The sequence below is a fragment of the Microcebus murinus genome, chromosome 27, assembly GCF_040939455.1.
Source record: "Microcebus murinus isolate Inina chromosome 27, M.murinus_Inina_mat1.0, whole genome shotgun sequence".
In the NCBI taxonomy this organism is placed as follows: domain Eukaryota; kingdom Metazoa; phylum Chordata; class Mammalia; order Primates; family Cheirogaleidae; genus Microcebus; species Microcebus murinus.
In genome coordinates, this window is record NC_134130.1 from 8,271,096 (window position 1) to 8,293,181 (window position 22,086).

The 22,086-nt window shown below is 52.0% G+C and overlaps 1 protein-coding gene across 4 annotated transcripts in view; it reads left to right on the forward strand.

Moving 5' to 3' along the window:
- The first annotated feature begins 4,251 nt into the window (after positions 1-4,251).
- Positions 4,252-22,086, forward strand: part of MIER2 (MIER family member 2) — a 30,729-nt gene continuing 12,894 nt past the window's right edge. For 2 of the 4 annotated variants that reach the window (XM_012745891.2, XM_012745892.2), the window contains exons 1-7: positions 4,252-4,295; positions 13,431-13,521; positions 14,667-14,809; positions 18,086-18,211; positions 18,881-19,004; positions 19,449-19,540; positions 19,895-19,964. In XM_012745891.2, the coding sequence (XP_012601345.1) occupies positions 4,287-4,295; positions 13,431-13,521; positions 14,667-14,809; positions 18,086-18,211; positions 18,881-19,004; positions 19,449-19,540; positions 19,895-19,964 (655 nt within the window). In that variant the 5' untranslated portion in view covers positions 4,252-4,286. Of the gene's footprint in view, positions 4,296-8,822; positions 8,943-13,430; positions 13,522-14,666; positions 14,810-15,966; positions 16,046-18,085; positions 18,212-18,880; positions 19,005-19,448; positions 19,541-19,894; positions 19,965-22,086 lie in introns of those variants that run through there. The other 2 variants (XM_012745893.3, XM_075998006.1) reach the window with 2 other exon arrangements.

Genomic DNA, 22,086 nt, shown 5'->3' on the forward strand with positions numbered 1-22,086 from the left:
TATATGTGTAGGCACAGGTGCAGGCATAGGTGCAGGCACAGGTATAGATGCAGGCACAGGTATAGTTGCAGGCACAGGTGTAGGTGCAGATGTGGGAGCAGGTATATATGTAGGCACAGGTGCAGGCATAGGTGCAGAGGTAGGTGCAGGCACAGGTCAGTGCAGGTGTGAGCAAAGGAAGGAATGCATGCACTCACTTGGGGAGAGGAGAGAGCAGGAAGAGAAGGGCCTCGTTCCAACACCCAGTGGGCAGGCGGGAGACGATGACCAGCCAGGGAGCCTGGAAGTAGCGTGCAGGGCTGCAGCACGGTCGGGGAGGAGGCACAGCCATCAGTGTGAGGTACTTGGAGCTGGAGAGGAGCGAGGGCTGAGATGCCCCCGGCTGTGGCCCGCAAGAGCCACTGGGCACCCGAGGGACGTGCTTTGCAGGGCAGGTTGGCGTGGCCTGGGGAGATGCACACAGGGCGTGTAGACAGTTGTTTCGAGAAGCTGGTCAAGGAGAGTGACCAGGTAGTGTCTGCAAGGGAGCGTGCAGCAGGGAGAGCTTCAATCTTACTGAGTGGAGGCGACCAGAGCGTGTTTACAAAACAAGAGGGATACCAGGTAAGGGGCGGGGAGGTGCGGAGAGAACGGTTGCTGAGAAGGCAGGAGGGGTGGGTGCACAGCACCGTGGGGACAGACTACACCTCTTCTTTGTGGGGAGAGGACAAAAGGGCTGTGCTGCGGTTTGAATACTGGTGGTCCCTTCCGGAACTCATGTTGAAAGTTCAGCCCCGATGTGGCAGCGTCGAGAGGCTCTGTTCTCATGAATGGGTTAATCCATTCGTGGATTAATGGGTTATCATGGGAGCGGGACGATGGCTTTGTAGGAAAGAGGAAGAGGGACCTGAGCTAGCACTTTAGCACACTCGGGTCCCTCGCCATGTGCCGCTGCCCTGTGCCACTCTGGGACTCTGCAGAGAGTCACCAGGGACAAGAAGGCCTCACCAGATGCTGCCCCTCAAGCATGGACTTCCCAGCCTCCCGAACTGTGAGCAGTAAACTCCTTTTCTTTGTAAATTACCCCGTCTTGGATATTCTGTTACAAGCAATAGAAACGAACCAATATAAGCTGCAGTTATAGATAAGCTATGTGTTTTGGGTTTCTAACAGACATTTCAAATTTAACATGTCTAAAACAGAATTCTTGATTCTTGCCCCTAATAGGTACACAAACTTTTTTCTCTCTCAACCTTGCCCATCCCAGTAAATGTGACTACCATTTTTATTGAGATATTATTCACAGACCATAAAATTCATCCTTTTATGGTGTACAATTTAGTAGTATTTAGGACTGTACATACTTTCCAGCCATCATCTTTATCTCGTTCCAGAACATTTTTGTCTCCCCAGAAAGAAACTCTGTACCCATCAGCAGTCACGCCCCTTCCCCACCACCCCCAGCCCCTGGCACCTACGAATCCACCTCCCATCTCTGTGGATCTACCTGTTCTGGACATTCATATAAATGAAGTCTCACACTGTGTGTCCTTCTGTGTCTGGTGTCTCTCACTGAACACAATGTCCTCAAGGTCCATCCACGCTGTAGCCTGTGTTAGAGCCTTGTCCTTTTTCATGGCTGAGTGATATTCCATTTTATGGAAGGACCAGATTTTAATTATTCACGCATCAGTTGATGGACATTTGAATTGCATACTATTTTCCTAGGGCTGTTCACACAAAAATTTGCACATACATTTTCATAGCAAGCTGGGACTTTGCTCTCTTTGCTGCCACTCAGTTGTGTCCCCATGGCTGGCTCTCTCAGACGGGCCTTGGCCTGTGCCCCCATGTGCTGCTGCTGTTCCCCATCTCAGCCCATCCAAGGTCCGCCCAGGCTGCATGGGCTGCCTACAGCTGCCGTAACAAATCGGCACAAATTTCACGGCTTAAAACAACTTAAATGTATTCTCTTCTGGTTCTGGAAACCAGAAGTTCTAACTGAGTCTCTCTGGGCTATAGTTAAGGTGTGGGCAGGCCTGGCTCCTTCTGGAGACTCCAGGGGAGGATTTTGTGCCTGTGCCTTTTCCGGCTTCTAGAGGCTGCCCACATGCCTTGGTTTGTGGTCCCTTCCACCTGCCATCGGGCTGCACCATCCCCTGCTTCCACTGTTATGTCCCCTCCCCTGACTCTGACCCTCTTGTGTCCTCTCATGAGGACCCTGTGATACTTCTTTTCGCCATGTAACGTAACACCGGTGTAGTTAGATCCCAGGGATTAGAATGTGGATGTCTTTGGGGGCTGTTATTCAGCCAACCACAGTGGGAAAGAGCTTCTTCACTCTCTCTGAAACCCTAGACAAAGTCTCACACGTCATTGGCTCTGCCTGGGTCTCTCCGGAGCCAGCCGCTGGGTCATGATGGTGCTGTGTGCTGACTGGCTTGGGCCAACCCATCAGCAAGTATTTTTTTCAGAGCCTACCAAGTGTCAGATCCTGAGCCATGAGTCTGAGAATCCAAAGTTATTACCAGATTGTAAGTTATTATTATTATTTTTTGAGACAGAGTCTCACTCTGTTGCCTGGGCTAGAGTGTTGTGGCATCAGCCTAGCTCACAGCAACCTCAAACTCCTGGGCTCAAGCAATCCTTCTGCCTCAGTCTCCCAAGTAGCTGGGACTACAGGCATGCGCCACCATGCCTGGCTAATATTTTCCGTGTATTTTTAGTTGGCCAATTAATTTCTTTCTATTTTTAGTAGAGATGAGGTCTCACTCCTGCTCAGGCTGGTTTCAAACTCCTGACCTTGAGCAATTCTTCAGCCTCTGCCTCACAGAGTGCTAGGATTACAGGTGTGAGCTACTGTGCCCAGCCCCGGCTAATTTTTTATATATGTATTTTTAGTTGCCCAACTAATTTCGTTCTATTTTTTTTTTTTTTCATAGAAATGGAATCTCACTCTTGCTCAGGCTGGTCTCGAACTCCTGAGCTCAAACAATCCACCCACCTTGGCCTCCCAGAGTGTTAGGATTACAGGCGGGAGTCACCACACCCAGCCAAGATCGTAAATTCTTTCAGGACGTTTAGTCACTCAATAATGTAAAAAACAGCATATGGCACCTCAAAGTTGAAGGGGCTATGCTACTTCCTCTCTGCCCTGGGTAACCTCAGCCTCACTGACCCATGCCATGCCACCCTCTCTACCCAGCACCTGGAAAGGGGGGAGCCGCACAAAGGATATGGTCCTGACAAACCGTCTGGCCTTGGGCAGGTCATTTTGTTTTTGTATTTGGTTATCCCCTCCCAGATTTTTTTCTAAGAATATCGTTTTGCTTTGCTGAATGAAGTTACCTGGTGCTAATGGAAGGGTGTGTCCCCAAGGAACAAGACCATCTCTAAGCAAGCCTCTTCCCTCTTAGGGTTTAGAACTTCAGGGGAGAATCCCATCTGTTCTGCAGCTGGCATTCTGTGGAGTGCCCACGCACTACAAGACAAAGCCCACCATGGCACTACAGGATACAAGCACCTAACGACCGCAGGAGGAAGAGGGGAAGATAACTTTGGGAGCAGGTTGTGAATATGGAGTTTCAAACATTCACCTGGCTGCATGCGACTGCATGCGACTCCCTGTCACCTAGCACAGGATCAGTATGTGCAAGTGTTCCACAAATACTTAATCAATTAATTGAATTAAACCAAAAACAATGGACTCCTGAGCCGAATGGCGGTGGGTTCAAACCCCACCTCTCTTGCCCCAGTCAATACTTTGGCTCCCTAATATAGGGAAGCCACGTTTCTCAAAGGTCTTTTCTGGGTTCATTCTCGCAAGCTCCCCAGCTGATTCCTTGGCACACTAGTTTGGTCATCACTGATGCGAAAGTGCAGGAAGTCCCAGAACCATGCCGCCCAGACTCCATTTCCGGTTCCATCACCGCGGTTCAGGCACTGGGTGAGCGGCCTCAGTTTTCCCCTATATAACTTGTACTAACAGGAGTGTACACACAAGCGCGGAAAGATCACGTGGGGCCACGTGTTCCCCACGCAGGTGTGGTTATGAGGACTCAGTATTTTTATTAACAACATCCTCCACATTCCACGGCCAAGGCCACAGCTAGGGCCCAGCAGCGACCCCAGCAAACAGAAACAGAAGCCGCCAGTCCACGCGCCAGCGCACCTACTACGCGCCCGGGCCTGCTCCCGCCCCCTCCAGGCCCGCCCCGGCCACGCCCCCCCGGCGCCACAGCCAATGGGAGCGCGGCGCCGCATCCGGGGATCCCGGCGCGGCCGCCGCCTCCCGCGCACACACGGCCATGGCGGAGGTGAGTGAGCGGGCCGGGGGAGCCTGCCCCCCGCCCCCGCGTGCCCGCGCCCCCCGCCGCCGCAGCTCGGCTTCTTCGGGGGCCCCGGGGGCGGAGACCCCAGGTTCAGAGCTCCGAGGCTGGGCCCGGGGCGCCTGGCGCGTCTGGGGCCCGAGGGGCGCGGGGCTTCGTCGGCGGCCGCCCCCGGCCCCGCTCGGCCCCCCCCTCCCACTGCCACATCGCGGGTCGCAGTGCGCACGCGCGGTAGCGCGGAGCGGGAGGGGGAGCCTGAGGGGAGGACGGGAGGGGAGGGGTCGGGGCGGGGGTCCTGAGCCGGGGGCTGCGGGTGGGCGCCCGGCGCGGCCTGGCCCCGGCCCCACAGCCTCCCCCGCGCCTTTGCCAACTTTGCCGAATGCTGTGGCCGCGCCCCGCGCTCCCCGTCGGGACCGGCTGGACCCGGGGCGCCTCGGCCCGCCCGCGAGTCCCCCGGGGGTCAGGTCAGACCCTGGGCGGGATTTGAACTCCAGACTTGGGACCCGTCTCGGGTAAACCAGGCACGGCGGCTGGGTGGGTCCTCTGGGCCCTAGAGAGCTTTGGGGCTGATGTCAGGGCAGAGTTAGACCAACCTGTGCTGAGCATGAAGTTACTTCTCAGAGACTCCTCTGTCCATAAAGCAAGCCTGAGACCCCTTTACCCGAAATCCTTGGGGCTGTCTGTGCATTGGAATCCAGAATTTTTCCCATCTGAGGCTCTGTGGAGTTTTGGACCCTGATGTTTGATCAAACTCACCTAGGACTGTCCAGGATCAAGAAAGGCAGCGAATAGCTTCATGGTCAAACCAGGAGTGAAAAAACTTTTGCTCCAGGTCAAACCAGGAGCGAAAAAACTTTCACTTTTGGAGCTTTTTTTGATTTGTGAATGGTGACTGCTGTCACCTCATAGGGTCCTGGTGAAGATGAAACCAGATAAGTGTAAGTGCAGGTCTAGCATGGGACAGGGGCTTGATGAGTGTGACTCTGAGTGCGTGACTACCGTGTGCTTACAGAAGTTGACAGGTCCACAGACTCAGGAGCTGGTCCTTATCTGGTGAGTGGGGTGGCTGGGGCCCAGAGAGGATGAGGTGCCCACCCTGTGAGGCCCAGCTGCTTGGTGGGAAGATGGGACTGGAAATCTGGCCTGGTCATGGGGCCACCTTGAGTGTTTGTGTCTTGGCACAACATGGGTAGGCCTTGTAGAAGGCGGGACTGGCCATTCTCCCCCACCAGTGGCCTTCTCGGGGCATCAACAGGCTGTGTTTGTGCCAAAGAGGGTGTAGGTGACTTGGTGCCAGGCCAGGCCTCACCAGCCAGTTCCTGCCTTGTGCTGGGTGGCTGGATCCAGAGGGTTCTTAGAGAGTTAGCTCTCCTTCCTTGGAATGGGGGGGGGGTGCGTTTAGGGAAACTGAGTTCTCATGAGGATGGTGGTTGGCCTCCAGCATCGGAGGCAGAAGCCAGGTTTCCCAATGGCCCTGCAGGGGCATGGCGGTTGAGTGTATGTGTGTCTGGTGTGCTTCCGACTCAGGCATGGCTCCTGGGAGTGAAGTGGCATGTGGGCAGCAACATGGCCTGGCAGGGAGCTGTGTGTCCTGCATGTGTGGGTCACCCCCTAGCCAGCCTCCTCTGAAAGCTGCCTTGCCCTGTGCCGAGCTCCCAAATGGTCATGCAGCTAGTTGTCTGGGTGCTCCTGTTACCCTGTTCTACAGCTGGGGTGGTGCTGTGGAGTGAGCTTGATTTTCTAAAGAGTTTCCCCTTCATGCTAGGCCCTGAGGGTCTCCAAAGGCCAGAACAGTCGAGGCCTGTCCCAAAGGGATTTAGAGTCTGGTCAGAGAGAGAGCCATGGGACCAGCAAGGACCAAGTGTGGGGATGCTGAGCCATGGCCAGCCTCCGCCCAGGAGGCCTCTTCTGGCTCTGGAGCCTCCTGTTTGTTTGTGTGATCTCAGGCAGATTGCCGAACGACTCAGTTTCCCCATGTCTAAAATGGGAAGTTAATGGTCTACCTTCAGAACTGAGTGGTCTCATGAGATGTTCCTGTGGTGGCTTGCATGTAGAAGTTGAACCTTATGAAGTTGCTGATATTCAGCTGTATTTAACCAATAAAAATGGTCTTTTGTAACCTAATAGTACTAGATGAGTATTAGCTGCTTTATTATCATATTGTCATCTCAAAATGATCATCAGCATCATTGTGGAAGATGGGAGTGCATCACACTGTTTCATGGGTACTAGAATAATCTTTTAAAAACCTGAGTACACCGCCTTTTGCTCTGTTTAAAATCTTCCATGGCTTTTCGTTGTCCTCAGGATGAAAGGCCCTGTGGTGTGGTCCCCCTGGGCTCTTTCCACTTTCTGGTGCGCTCTACCCCTTGGGTGCCACCTGCCACCTGTTCTGCCTCCCCTCAGGCCCCTCAGAGGTTTTCCCTCACCCCTAGTTGTATAGCCCCTCACCCTGTTTTCTACTGTCAGTACCGTACACATCCACTTGTTATCTGTGTCCGAAACCAGACTATAACTCCGTGTGGGTGGAGACAGGCGGAACCTGTTCCTCAGGTTAACTAGCATGCTGCTGCCTTGGCTGGCCCGGAGTAGGCGCCCACTCTGCATGTTGGTCAAGTGGAGGCAACTTTGGGAGGCTGAGGTGGAAGGATTGCCTGAGCCCAGGAGTTGGAGGCTGTAGTGAGCTGTGTTCTCACCACTGCACTCCAGCCTGGGTGATAGAGTGAGGCTCTCTTATTAATAAAAACAACAAAAAACTCAGTTTCTTAAAACAACAGCAATCGTTTTATTGTTATCTTTAATAGTCTGAGGACTGACTGTGCTCAGCGAGACGGTTCTCTGTCAGGTCTCTCACGTGGTCGTGGTCAGTTGGTGACCAGGGCTGGAGTTGCAGCAGGGCTTCCTCACTCGCAGCTGGCTGTCTGTCAATGGCTATCTGCTGGGACACCTGATGTGGCCTCTCCATGTGCCTTGGGCTTCCTCACAGCATGGCAACTGGGTCTAAGAGTGTCCAAAAGATACCAGATGGAATCTGGATCGTATTTTACAGCCTAGCCTTGGAAGTCAGATAGCATCCTTTCCACCACGGTCTCAGGCCTGGCCGGATTCGTGGGGAGAGGGAGAGGACTCCATCTCTCAGGGCAGGCGCCTCAACGTCCAGACGCTGGAGGGAGAGATTGTGGGATGGGATGTGGGTGTAGCCACTGTGTCGTTTGGCTTCTGCTTTGAAGGGTGGTGAGCGGGAAATAGCGAGTGGTGGGGGAGAAGGGCCACCCACAGTCTTTATGCCAACCAGCTTGCTGCCGCCTCCACTCCCAGAAGACCCTGATGGGACACTTGGGTCTCTGGCCCTCTCTCCTTTGGGACCGTGTCTCTAGAGTGCTGCTGTCCTTCTTTCTCTTCCTTTTGGAATACCTGCCTGGAGTTCCTTTGGCCAGCTCCCCATCTTTTTCCTCTTTTCACTTGGCTTTGCTGGCCCTCAGCTCTGGTGGTGACAACCCAAGTTCCTGAGTGAGTGAAAGAATCCACTGTTGAGTAGGCTTCCCCTGGACGTCAGACACTGGGGCAGGGCGGGGAGGAAGTTCCTGGACTCTGTATTCCTCAGTAAGTTTGAGGAACCTGGAGTCACCTGGAAGTGCATTTGGGAATGCGAGGTTGCCGGAGTCCCCCACATTGGCAGCTCTTCGGCCATTCCCAGCTGCTTCTCTCTTTGCCCCTCTCTGCCTGAGCTCCCTGTTAAATGGCAAGTCAGATAAGGGCCACATCCTCCTCAGACCTGGCACTCTGCCTCGCTTGAGGCCAGGTGCCTGCCATCCCCTGCCACTCTGTGTGGGCCTTGCACTTGTGGGGCTGTTGTCAACGCGCCACCCAGACTGGGGCCTCATTTGTGTGGTCTTCAGCCCCCTTGCTCGTCAGGGCTCTTGGTGGCGAGAACAGAAAGCCAGCCCCCTGGCTGAGATGTGAAAGGCTGCCCAGAGCCTCCCCTGCCCCCACCCAGAGGGTCCCAGAGAGGGCCAGGAGTGATCTCAGGTCACTTAGGGTGCTCTTGCCAGGACTTCACGCCGCATGTGGCCTTGGGCTTTTCTGGAAAACTGTGCCTCACTGCTACCCTACCCCACAGGGCCTGGACTAGCCCCAGGGCAGGGACTAGGTGCCACAGGCCCAGCTCAGCTTCCCTTGGCCACTCCCAGTCCCTACGGCCCCTCCCTACCCAGCCGCTGGCTGCTGGCCCCTCTTCCCTTCTCTGCTGGCCGCCCTCCACCAGCAGGGCTGTACTTCTGAGAGCTGGTGGGACCTGTCGCATCCGCTTGGAGCCGCTGATGTGCCGTGCCTCCTCCCTGGGATCTGTCTCTGCACCCTGGTCCCTGTAGCCTCTTTGCCTTGGCGCTCCGGTGCCGGGACTCGCTGTGCCTCCCCACTCCCGCCGTGGCTTTGCTGTGCGGTTACCTACAGCTGACCCTTGAACACGCGGGTTTGAGCCGCACGGGTCCACTCACACGCGGATTTTCTTCCGCCTCAGCCACCCCTGAGACATCAAGACCAACCCCTCCTCCCTCCTCCTCCTCCACCACCTCCTCAACTCGAAGACGACGAGGATGAAGACCTTTATGATGATCCACTTCCACTTACTGAATAGTAAATATGTTTTCTCTTCTTTACGATGTTCTTTATAACATTTTTTCTCCCATTCTCTTTATCGTAAGAATACAGTATATAGTACATATAACACACCAGATACGTGTTCATCGACTGTTTATATCATTGGTACAGCTTCTGGTCAACAGGAGGCTGTTATTAGTAGTTAAGTTTTTGGGGCGTCAAAAGTGGTACATAGATTTTCAACTGCACAGAGGGTCAGCACCCCGAACCCCGCGTTGTTCAAGGGTTGACTCCTGAGTAGAGTGCCCGGCTGGAAAGGGCTTCTGAGTCAGCTCGGCCTGAGCTTGAGTTTGTAGTTGTGCCACTCGTGTGAGCCTGGGAGTGACTCTTTGAGTTTCAGTCTCCTTGCTTCTCTTACGAGAATGATTAGACCACCTCTGAGATTTTTCTTGAGGACTCAGGAAAGCAGTGTTGAAATTCTTACTAAACAAGTTTTTTAAACTTTATTAAATATTTTAATCTACTCTTTGGCAACAGCTTTACTGAGATATCATCCATCTACCATGCAATCTGTCCATTTTAATGTGCACAATTCATTGGTTTTTTTTTTTAGTGTATTCACAGAACTGTGAAGGTAGCACCACAGTCCATTTTAAAATGTTTTCATCACCCTGAAAGGAACCCTGCCGTGCTTGGTGATAACTCCTCAAACACCACATCGTCCCCCATGGCCCTAGCGACCATGAGTCCATCCACTTTCTCTGTCTGTGGATCCGCCTGTTCTAGACATTTCGTATAACATGACTCATACAACACGTGGCTTTCTGTGTCTGGCCTCTCTCGCTGAGCACAATGTCCTCAAGGTCCATCCACGTTATAGCCCGTGTCAGAGCCTCCTTCCTTTTCATGGCTGAGTGATGGTCCATTGTTTCGATTTTGTGTATCTGTTCATCAGCTGATGGACATTAGTGTTCTTTCCACTTTTTGGTTATAATCCTGTGAGCATTCATGTGTAAGTTTTAGTGTAGATGTATGTTTTCTTTTCTCTTGGATACGCACCTCGGTCATACGATAACACTATGTTTAACTTTTGGAGGAACCGCCGGACTGTTTTCCAAAGAGTTTGCATCATTTTACATTCCACCAGCAGTGTATGAGAGTTCCAATTCATCCACCTTCTTGCCAACGCCTCTTATTATCTGTCTTTTTAATCATAGTCATTCTGTGATTATGAATTGTTATCTTTTTGTGGGTTTTATTTGCTTTTCCCTGATATGATATTAAGTATCTTTTCATGTGCTTTTTGGCCATTTGTGTGTCTTCTTTGGAGAAGTGTCTATTGAGATCCTTTGCCCATTTTTAAATTGGATTGCCTTTTTATTATTGAGTTGTAAAAGTTCTTTATATATCCTAGGTACAAATCGCTTACCAGATATGTGATTTGCCCGTATTTTCTCCCATTCCGTGTGTTGTCTTTTCATTTACTTGATTGTGTCCTTTGAAGCACAAAAGTTTTTAATTTTGGTGAAGTACAGTTTATCTATTTTTGTTTTATTTTGTCACTTGTGCTTTTGGTGTCTTATCTAAGAAACCATTGGCAAATCCAAGGTCACAAATATATATCCCTATGTTTTTCTGTAGGAGTTGTATAGTTTTAGCTCTTATATTTAAAGTCTTTGATCCACTTTGAGTTAATTTTAGTATATAGTATGAGATAGGATTTGTTAAAAAGACTGTTCATTCCCCATTTAACTATTTTGACACTTTTGTCCAAATTCAATTGATTGTGAATGTGTGAATTTATTTCTGGAGTCTCAGTTCTATTCCATTGATCTATATGCCTATCCTGGTTGGCAGCACATTGTTTTGATTACTGTAGCTTTGTAGTAAGTGTTTTTATTGTTGTTGAAACAGGATTTCTCTCCGTCGCCCTGGGTATTGTGCAGTGGCATCATCACAGCTTACTGCAGCCTCCAACTCTGGGGCTCAAGCGATCCTCCTGCCTCAGCCTCCTGAGTAGCTGGGACTACAGGCGCCACCACCCCTGGCTAATTTTTCCTATTTTTAATTAGAGATGGGGTCTGGCTCTTGTTCAGGCTGGTCTCGAACTCCTGAGCTCAAGCAATCCTCCCACTCTGCCCTCCCAAAGTGGTGGGATTACAGGTGTGAGCCCTTGTTCCGAGTCTGTAGTAAGTTTTAAAATCAGGAAGTGTTCTGTTTCAAGATTGTTTTGGCTATTCTGGGTCCTTAAGTTTCTGAATCAGTGTGTCTGTTTCTACAAAGAAGCCAGCTGTGAGTCTGATAAGGGATTGTGTTAAATCTGTAAGTCAGCTGGGGACTATCACCATTTTATGTTAAGTCTTCTTAGCCATGAACATGGGATGTCTTTTCATTCACTGCTTTGTTCAATCAGAGTACTCTATACATTTTATACTTCTTTTTATGCTGTTGTAAATGGAATTTTTTCCTAGATTTGTTTTGGATTGTTTATTGCTTGCGTATAGAAATAAAATTGGTTTTTATATATTGATTTTTATGTACTGCAACCTTGTGAACTCATTTATTACTGTGAGTAGGGTTTTTTGTGTGTGTCTTTTTGTGTTTTTCATTTCCCCAGTTTCAGAATGCCTTGAATAGTTTTTTAGTTAGGATTTTTCATGTGCAAGGTCATATCACCAGCTGAAAGAGGTACTATTTTCCCCGAAAATAAGACCGACCCATAAAATAAGCCTTAGCAGGATTTCTAAGCATTTGTGCAATATAAGCCCTACCCCAAAAATAAGACCTAGTGATGGATGTGACTATGCAGTGTATCTGCACAACCCATGCATTTTGTCGCAGAGCAGTAAAGAAGACGAGCAGCCCTTCTCATCTGCCCCATCGTGACAGCTACTATCCCAGAGGTGACCAGAAAAGTGCGGGCAGCCCCACCAACAAGGTCGGCTCCCCCTGGCAGGTCCCGGCCATCCGGTGCCTGCTGCAAGCTGAGGCTTTGAGGGGAAGATAACACATCCCCTGAAAATAAGCCCTAGGGTGTCTTCTTGAGGAAAAATAAATATAAGACCCTGTGTTATTTTTGGGGAAACACTGTAGTTCGTCCTTAGCAATCTTGATTTTTTTATTTTGTTTTCTTGCACTGACTGGAACCTGCGGCGTTGCGTTGAGTAGGAGAGGTGGGAGTGGCCCTCACGGCCATGTCCGGGGTAGCAAGGGGAGGCGTCCAGCTTTCCCCACTAAGTACAGCAGTAACTGGAGCAGGTTGAGAAACCCCCTTCTATTCTAGTGTGTTGAGTGTTTTTATCGTGATGGGGTGTTAGATTTTGCTAAATGGGTCTGTGAGATGATGTGTTTTTGTTTTTTATTTTGTTGATATGGTGTATTACATTAATTGACTTTTGGATGTTAAACCAGTCTTGCATCCCTGCAATAAATCCTACTTGGTCATGGTTTATAATCATTTTTATATGTTGCTGGATTCAATTTGGTAGTATTTTGTTGAGGATTTTTATGTTTGTATTCATAAAAGATATTGGTCTATAGTTTTCTTGTCCTTAATAAACTTTTGAATATTGTAGTAATGGTAGCTGTTATAATGGTTTTTGGTTTGCCTTTTTAAAAAAATTGAGCTAATTTACAATTCATAAAATGTACCCATTTAAAGTGTATAAAGAGGCCAGGTGCGGTGGCTCATGTCTATAATCCTAGCACTTTGGGAGGCCCAGGCAGGAAGATTGCTTGAGGTGATGAATTCGAGACCAGCCTGAGCAAGTGTGAGACCCCTGCCTCTACAACAAATAGAAAAATAGAAAAATTAGCCAGGTGTGGTGATGCGCACCTGTTGTCCCAGCTACTTGGGAGGCTGAGATGGGAGGATCGAATGAGCCCAGGAGTTGGAGGCTGCAGTGAGCTATTATGATGCCATCGTACTTCAGTCTGGGCAACAGAGTGAAGACCCTATCTCGAAAAAGAAGTATATAATTCATTGGTTTTTAATATATTCATAGTCATGCAGCCATCACCACTATCAAATTCCAGAACATTCCATGATCCTAAAAGGAAGCCGGGTCCCCATCAGCAGTCACTCCTTATCCCTCCCCAGCCCCTGACAACCACAAATTCACTTCCCGTCTCTGTGGATCTGCTGTTCTAGGCATTTCGTGTAAGTGGAGTCACACCCTGTGTGGCCTGTGTGTTTGGCATCTCTCACAGAGCACAGTGTGTTCGAGGTCCGTCCATGTAGCCTGGGTCAGGACCATAGGGCTGCTCGTGGGCAGTTTTTAGTAAGTGTCACATGAGGAGGGTCTGGCCCTGAGTGGAGTGCTTGGACCCTGTGAGTAGGTTGCTGGTGGAGGCGTAGCCAGCAGTGGCTGCATGCGTGTCCTGCTCTCAGCGTCCCCAGGCCCTAGAGGCAGAGGTTCACCAGGGGCTGGGCTGTGACCAGTGCTTGCTGTTGGCCACCACGCCGTCAGGTCCAACGGTGGGATTTGGGCCGGCTGAGCTAATGCTGCCTTTCTTCCTTCACAGGCCTCCTCGCTGGGGAGGCAGAGTCCTCGAGTGGCCTCCTGCCTTGCGCACAGCCTGTGCCCTGGGGAGCCTGGCTTGCAGACAACCGCAGGTACCTTCCTCCTTTCCTCGCCCTCTCCCTCCTGCCCAGTTCTGCCAGGGCCTTTGTGGTCGTAAGAGACGGAATCCCTGCTCAGCATGGCTGAGCCAGGGACCAGCATAGTGGCTCAGGTGGAGATGTAGGGGCAGAGTGGTCAGCATGGTCTTCCTCTTCTCCAGCAAGGTGGGGAGCCCGGCAGCCCCAGACTCCTCAGAGACTCCCGTAGAGGACCACAGTGCCTCTCCTGGCAGGTCCTGCACACGCCCAGACACACACCTGGCTGAGGCTGAGGGCTGGGTCAGCCTGCTGCAGTGTCAGGGAGGGGTGGTGTGCCAAAGGGTTCCCACAGCCCTTGGGGCTAGAGAAGGTGGGGCAGGTGGGGGGCAGGTGCTGGGCTGGTGACGTCCCCTGTGCTCCCTGACCCAGTCGGGATCAAGGTCCTGAGCCTCTCCTGCTGGCACCTGTGGGGGACCCATGGGGAGGAGGTGGATGCTGGAGGGCCGGGTCTCAGCGCTTGTGCTCCCTCACTGCACTCGGCTGCAGGCCAGTGTGGGGCCGCATCTCTCTCCAGCGTCTGAACCAGCCTCCACTCTGGCCCCCAGAGAAGGCATCTCCCCACACAGCTCCTCTTGCAAGGAGTCAGTGGTCCCGGAGTGCCTGGTCCCCCTGACAGCTTGGTGTCTGCTGCGTGCGCCTTGTGCTGGCCTGGCTCTGCGCTGGTGCACGCCCACTTGAGCAGCGTGCAGGCAGCGGGCCTGCCCCCTAGAGGTGTCCTGCGCTGTACCTCCAGGCTCCCAGCACCCCACCCTTGGGCTTCACTGCTCCCTGCTTCTTTGGACTGATTGTTTCCTTTTTGTTGGTTTGTTTTAAAATTTGGCTTATTGAAGACCTTTCATGAAGAGAGCCGGCAGCGAGCACATCCTGGTTCTCTGGGGAAACCCTGGATCTGGCGACAGTCGCCATCCATCAGGCCATGCACAGGAGGCCGAGCCTGTTGAGTAACCTCCTCGCGCCAGTGTGCACGTGCTGCCCAGAAGGGCTTCGCCCCTGGGCACGGCAGGGCCCCATTGCCTCTCCTGCTCCAGATGTCCACAGTCTTAGCACGATGGCTGGGGCCGCTAGGCAGGTGCTCACTTGGGCTGCTGTCTCTTCCACAGTGGTGTCCATGGGCTCTGCCGACCCCCAGTTCAACCTCGCAGAGATCCTGTCGCAGGACTACAGCATCCGGGAAGGGTGCGAGGAGGCCTCGAGGTGCCCGGAGAAGCCCGAGGGGCAGCTGGAGAAAGACTTCATCTCCCAGGTACTGGGCCGAGCGATCCCGTGCCCTCGAGGTGGGGCCCTCCTGGGCAAGCTTCACCTCCTGGGTGGATTCCATGTTGGTGGGCACCATGTTCACACCTACTCACGGAGTACTAAGCACTGTGCTAGGATCTGCGACTCAGCAGTTTATTGGGAGCCTCCGTGGGGCTCTTGACCCGCCGGTAGCGACGCACGAAACCCACCACTGTGCTGGTCTTTAAGCCCCTCTTGCCTATAAACATCGTTGAGGGTCCCAGGAGCTTTCTTTATGTGGTTTATCAGTTGCTTTTTACTGTATTAAAAGTTAAAATCGACATTTAAAAAATACTTAGTTACTAATACATTTAACAAGAACAATAAATGAGTTACATGTTAATATAAATAATATGTTTTTATGAAAATAAAAAAATAACTCTGTTTTTCAAAAGAAAAATCTTAGGGAGATTTTTCCACATCTCTTTGAACGTAGAAACAGATACAAGAATCCAGCGCTGTCTTTTAAGGCAGACGCTAATCTGTCGTGGTAGATTCTTTCGGTTCAAATGCAGACTTGTTGTTGGAAAAGGGGGGAGTGTTCCACACCCTCTTCAGACAACTGTGGATGCGCCAAAAACTCAGCGAGTGGGAGTTTTGTAAAGAGTATTTGAAGAGTGGAATTCAAGACTGTGTCAGTGAACCTTTTGTGCTTGGTTCTGTTAAAATCCACTGGTCTTGCACGTGGAGTGGGTCTTTGCCCGAGTGTGATCTGGTCACATTCTGTGTTGTTCTGTTGTTTGCAAAATAATTGGTTCACGTGTAGATCTTCCAATACAAAATCAGAAAGCCACATTTGTTAATGTACCAGTCTGCTAGGGCTACCATAGCAAAATGCCACAGACTAGGTGGCTTTAACGGCAGAAATTTATTTTTCACAGTTCAGGAGCTTGAAAAGTCCAAGGTGAAGGTCTGGCAGAGTGGGTTTTTGATCAGAGCTCTCTTCCTGGCTTGCAGGCAGCCACCTTCTCACTGTGTCCTCACATGGTGGGCAGAAAGCAAGTGAGCTTTCTGGTGTGTTTTTCTTTTTCTTCTTTTTTTTTCTTCTTTTTCTTTTCCTTTTTCATTACTCCCCTTCCCCTCCCCCTCCCCCTCTTTTCTTTTCTTTACTTTTCTTTTTTTAAGATACAGGGTTTTACTCTGTCACCCAGCCTGAGACTCCTGGGCTCAAGCGATCCTCTCGACTCATCATCTGGTACTACAGGTACACACAACTACACCCGGCTAATTTTTTAATTTTTTTGTCGAGATGGGGTCTTGGTATGTTGCCCTGGCTGGTCTCCAACTCCTAGCATCAAGTGATCCTGCTGCCTTGGCCCCCCCAAAGTGCTGGGATTACAGGTGTGAGCCATTGTGCCTGGCCAATGTGTTTTTTTCTTACAAGGACATTAATCCTGTTGGATCAGGGCCCCACCCTCATGACCCCTTGAACCTTAACTTCCGAAAAGGTTCTATCTCCAAACGCAGTCACTTGAGGATCAGGGTTGTTCATAACAGTTAATATTACCAGTATCATCAGGATTTTTTTAAGTATTGAGAATTTATTGAGTTCATGTGGTCACATTCAGTTTTCCAAAATTATAGTATTTTTTTTTTTTATGCTTTAGTTTTACCATTGTAGCAGGCACAGTCAGTTGTTTCCATTGAAGTAACAGCCCACTTGGCTCATGTATGAAACTGTGTCTGCCCAGTGCTGGCCTGGGTGGCCGTGGTCTGGGTGGCCGTGGCCTATTAGCTGTTCTTCCTGGTGACTGAGAAGAGCAGCCCCTACCTCACCACTTAGTCTCACAGTCTGCTGCTTTCAGGGAACCACCTTACTTTGGTATACAGCAGGTGCTTTATATGTGCTTCCCATTTCCTCACACATAAAATCAAAGCATCTGCTCAGGGTGAGATTTAACAAAAGTACTAATTTTATCCAGGGTGTTCGTAAGTGCAACTGACCTCTCTGTCTCTAAGACAGTGGCAGCCTGGGGGGCTGGCGCTGCCTCTTGCTGGCTGTTGACTGTACTGTCACCGCAGCGTCAGTGCAGCAGAAAACGGAAATAATGTGTGCATGCTGTTACGAAAGTGGGTTCACCTTGGGTTACCCTGGGAAGTTTCCAGGAACCAGGGGGCTCTGGACCACCATGTCCACCTCCCCAGCAAATGCACAGTTGGGAACAGTGTGGCACTGAGTGTGTTCTGTCCGGGGGGGGGGGTCCCACCGGGGAATGAAAGGGGGCACTTGATTCTGGTGGGGAGAAGGTTGTGGTGCTGCCCTGAGGAAGAGCTGGTTTTCTGTGTGGACTTGAAGTTCCCCAGGATGAGTCGGGGCAGAAGTGGGGTGGGGGGCAGGTGCTGACATCTTGGGTGGGTAAGAGGGAAACTCTAGGGAGTTGGTAGCCAGTTGAGACCCACAGGGACAGGGAGGAGTGTGGGCAGCCGATTGAGACCTACAGGGGCGGGGAGGAGCATGGGCAGCCTATTGAGACCCACAGGGGCAGGGAGGAGTGTGGGCAGGCAGCACTAGCCTCAGAGGAGTAGACAGCACTAGCCTCAGAGGAGTAGAGAGTGGAGAGAAAGAATGATTTGAAAGCAGCGCTGGAGAGGAAGCTAACGTAGTTTGTGTCTTTTCCTTCCAGGGAGTTAAGTGCCTCACTTCTGTTTCTTGTATTGTGTTGGCTCAGTGTTTGTCAGCCACGGTGCTCCTGTTACGGATTGTGGTGGGGTCTCTCTGGCTGCTCACATCTGACCCAGCGCACGTTGGCAGCTTCCCCATTGCACTGATGAGGCAGCATCTGTTTGTGTATTTACTGATGTGTTTTTCTCCTAAGTCAGGAGTGGATGTTGGCTTTTACCAAATGCCTTTTTCAGATGTGTTTTTTTCCTTTTGGTTTATTGGCATCACGAGTTGTGACAGCAGAGTCAGATATTGAGCTATCCTTGCCTTCCTGGGAGTAATCATGCACAAGCTTGTGCAAGGAGGCCCTGCGGGCAGTGTGGTGTTGGTGGGAGGCTAGACCTGGCTGCACCCTTCCCTGGCTGGTACCTGTAGGCTCAGGTGTCTCCTCTGCTCCTCTCGTGGGGGTCATAAGGGAGTTCTTATGTGAAGGTCTGGCTTGGGTCTGGCTACCGAGTGCTGCCACGTGGGTTGCAGCAGTGATCTTAGTTGTGTGGCCAGTAGGACTGAGGCAGGAATAAGGGGCCCAGAACCCCCAGGGCAGTCCCTCCTGATGGGACCCTATCCTCCTTCCTCATTCAGGGCAGCGACATGCCTCTCGACGAGCTGCTTGCCCTCTACGGCTATGAGGCGTCAGATCCCATCTCAGAACGGGAGAGCGAGGGCGGTGATGTGGCGCCCAGCCTCCCGGACATGACCCTGGACAAGGTGAGCAAGGTCTCTTCCTGGAACTGGCCCTCAGCAAAAGCAAGGAACCCACATGGAGCCCCTGGCTGCTCTGGAGGGTGGGGACTGATGAGAGGACCACAGAGGCCCCAGAACATGTAGAAACATGGTCAGGAAGCAGCAGGCCAGCTTACAGAGTGTTACCTGTGACCAGCCGCCCAGGGTTAGGATGTCATGGCGGGCCGGAACAGAGAGACCCTGCCCCCATGGGCTAGTTGTTGTTCTGGCTGGGTAGGTGGAGGGACAGCAGCTGGGAGGGGAGATGGGCCAGTGACCCACTTCCCAGGGCCAGTCTCTGATTCCCCCACCCAGAGGTCATGGGTCAGGTGTCAGGGGCAGGGAGGGCTTTACTTGTGGGAGTTTAAAACCAAAAGCATGGGTAGAGAGAGAGCCACATGCACCATGTGGGTGCCTGGGGCAGCTTTCACTGTCCCCAGCTTTGGTGATCGGGTATGGGCTCCGCCCCAACACTCTACCCTGTGTACCTTTGGCTGGCCTGTCCCTGAACCTCAGTTTTTTCTGCAGAATGGGAATGACAGCCCACAGGAGCCTCAGGGCTCTCCAATGAGGGAGGCTTCTGTTCTGTTGCTGTCATCAGTGCTTTGAATTGTTATAGTAAAGTGCAAAATATTCTTTACTTTCTTGTTAAAGGAACAAATAGCAAAGGATTTGCTTTCAGGAGAGGAGGAGGAAGAAACGCAGTCCTCAGCGGATGACCTTACCCCATCTGTGACCTCCCACGAGGCCTCTGACCTCTTCCCTCGCCAGAGCGGCTGTAGGTGTCCCTGGCCCCATCCCCCACTCTGTGGCCCCTGTGAGGCATCAGTGGTACAGATGGAGGTGCCGGGGCTGGAGTGTGCCCAGGGCACTGACAGGTGGTGCATCTGCCCAGACCGCTGGCCCTGGCCCGCAGGCTGAGACTCTGGTGGTTTTAGTCTAAACAAGGAAGGATGTGTTGGTTCCCGTGGCAGATCCAGGGATAGCATCCCACAGCAGAGCCGTCCTTTCTCGGGGCTGCCTGCCTCTGTGAGCTTGCCCTGGTGGCTGGGGGCGCGGGGCCCTGTGGTGTAGCCACCTGGCTGGGGGGGGTCACTCCCCAGAGAAAGGGGTGTGCAGGCCGTGGCCAGTGGAGACCGTGGGGCTGTCCCAGTGCCGCAGGAGAGCAAGGGCCAGGCTGCACAGTGCACAGACACACCTAAGCCCTTCCCTTTTCCCAAAGCTCGTTTCCTGGCGGATGAAGACAAAGAACCGGGTTCTTCTGCCTCGTCTGACACCGAGGAGGACTCTCTTCCCGCCAACAAGTGTAAGAAGGTGCGTGGCTCTGGCCTCCCCTTGGCCCGGGGCACCGCAGCTGTCCCTGCTGTTTGTGCCCTTCCTCAGAGAAGGGCGTGGGCTGCTTGGTTCTGGGGTGGGCTGGGACTCAGACCTGGAACCTGGTGGCTGCTGGCCAGGCGTAGGACGGTCACTCACACACTCACACACCCAGACCTCTGCTTCCTGTCCTCAGACCTCAGAGCTGGGTGACAGCAGGCAGATCATCCAGATGGGTCTGGGGTCCAGCCAGCGGCCCTGCCCCTGGAGCCCCCTGCAGCACTGTGGCGGCTGTCTTGTGTGTGGCCTGGAAGCTTCCTTGGTACCCTGACTCCGGGGCCTTTGCCTTTGCAGGAGATCATGGTTGGGCCCCAGTTCCAAGCTGACCTCAGCAACCTGCACCTGCACCGGCACGCTGAGAAGAGTGAGTGGGCTCGGGGACAGAGCACGTTTCCTTCAGCAGGGTGGGCTGCTGCACAGAGAGTGCCTGACGGGCCGGCCCTGGTCAGGAGCCTGCCCTGCACAGCCTGTTGGGGTTCAGTGGCTGAGGCCGTGTTGGAAGAGTGGGGCGGCCCATGTGGCTGCTGTGGGTCTGCCAGTGTGTGTCCCTCCCTCGGGGTCTGCTCTCTTTACCCTGGGCAGCCAGACCCCTGGCAGCCCATCCTGCCCTGATCCCCGACCCCGGCCTTGGCCCTGGCCACCCCTCCTGTTCATTCCTCTACCACAGGACTGCTTTGGGGTAGCTGCTCCTCCTCACAGGTCCCCAGGCAGACGCCCTCCTGGCAGAGAGACCTTCCGCTGCCTCCCTGTGCCCTGGCGGGCACTCCCTTTCCTGGCGTGGTGTCTGTCTCTTCTTCCCACTAGCACTCAGAGCTGAGCCTCTGCTGCTCCTTTGAGACAGGAAGTCACCTGCCAGTTCACTTGGGTCTTGTTCTTTTGCCCTGGATCCCTGCAGGGGCAGCACTCCTGGCTCAGGAACCTTTTCCAAGATGATTTGGCGGCTGGGATTGGGGTGGAAGGGACAGACCCAGACACAAGTGCTGGAGTCAGCACTTCTGAGATTGGCACCCTCAGAGAAGAGGGAGTCCTCCTGGGCTGGGGTTGGCTCGGGGGTGGTGGGATGTGCTTGCGTAGACAGGATGGCACAAGGGCATGTAGCCAAGCTGGGAGGTCCGAGAGGCAGGGTCAGAGGGGACACACAGGACCCTCATCTCTGCTATGCCCTCTGGGACCCAAGCCTCTGTGTAGGCCTCAGTCTGGAACCCCAGCCACAGAGCCTGTTATCTGAGTCCTTGTCCTGTCCCACCTCACCCTCCGCGAGTGTGCCCTGTCAGGGAGCAGCCAGTCCTTTGTGATCCCATGGGTCGAAAGCTGATCTCTCACTGCATGTCACATTCACATGGTTGTGTGTATCTTGTGCATTGTGTCATGTTCTTCTGTTTGGATGTACCGCATTTGCGTATCCATCTTGCAGTTAGCCAGTATTGTGGTTGTTTCCAGGTGTGGGTTGAGTGTTGTTGCCTGTCTTTTGTTGTACACGTGTACTCAGTGCTTGATGGCCAGCTGGGAACGTGGCAGGCGTATGTCAGAGTTTACAAACCAGTTTAAGAGTTTCCTGCCGGCACTCTGTGGGAGTTCCAGTTGCTCCACATCCTCATCAACATTTGATATTATCTGCCTTGTTGGTTTAGCTCTTCTGGTGAGTGTGGGCTGGTGCCTCATTGTGGCTTTGATTTGCATTTCCCTGATGAGTAATAACGTTGAGCACCTTTTTTGTATGTTAACTGGCTGGATATTCTCTTGTGAAGTGCCTGCTCAAAGATTTTCCCCGTTTTTAACTTGGGTTGTCTTTATCTCTCAGATGTGTATGAGTTGTTTACATGTTCTGGACACAAGTCATTTGTTGCCTGTGTGCACTGCCAGTGTTTTCTCCCAGCTTGTGGCTTGCCTTGAACTCATTTGCTGTCTTTAATTTTAATAAAGTCCAACTTATCTTTATTTTATTTTTATTTTTATTTTTTTATTTATTTATTTATTTTTTGAGACAGAGTCTCGCTTTGTTGCCCAGGCTAGAGTGAGTGCCGTGGCGTCAGCCTAGCTCACAGCAACCTCAAACTCCTGGGCTCGAGTGATCCTTCTGCCTCAGCCTCCCGGGTAGCTGGGACTACAGGCATGCGCCACCATGCCCGGCTAATTTTTTATATATATATCAGTTGGCCAATTAATTTCTTTCTATTTATAGTAGAGACGGGGTCTCGCTCTTGCTCAGGCTGGTTTTGAACTCCTGACCTTGAGCAATCCGCCCGCCTTGGCCTCCCAAGAGCTAGGATTACAGGCGTGAGCCACAGCGCCCGGCCAATCTTTATTTTAATAATAATGTTTTTTTATTTTTTTATTTAGCGAATTATGGGGGTACAAGTGTTAAGGTTATGTATATTGCCTATGCCACCCCTCCCCCATCGAGTCAGAGCTTCAAACGTGTCTATCCCCCAAACGTTGCACATCTTACTCATTGGGTTTTTTTTGTAGACAGAGTCTCGCTTTGT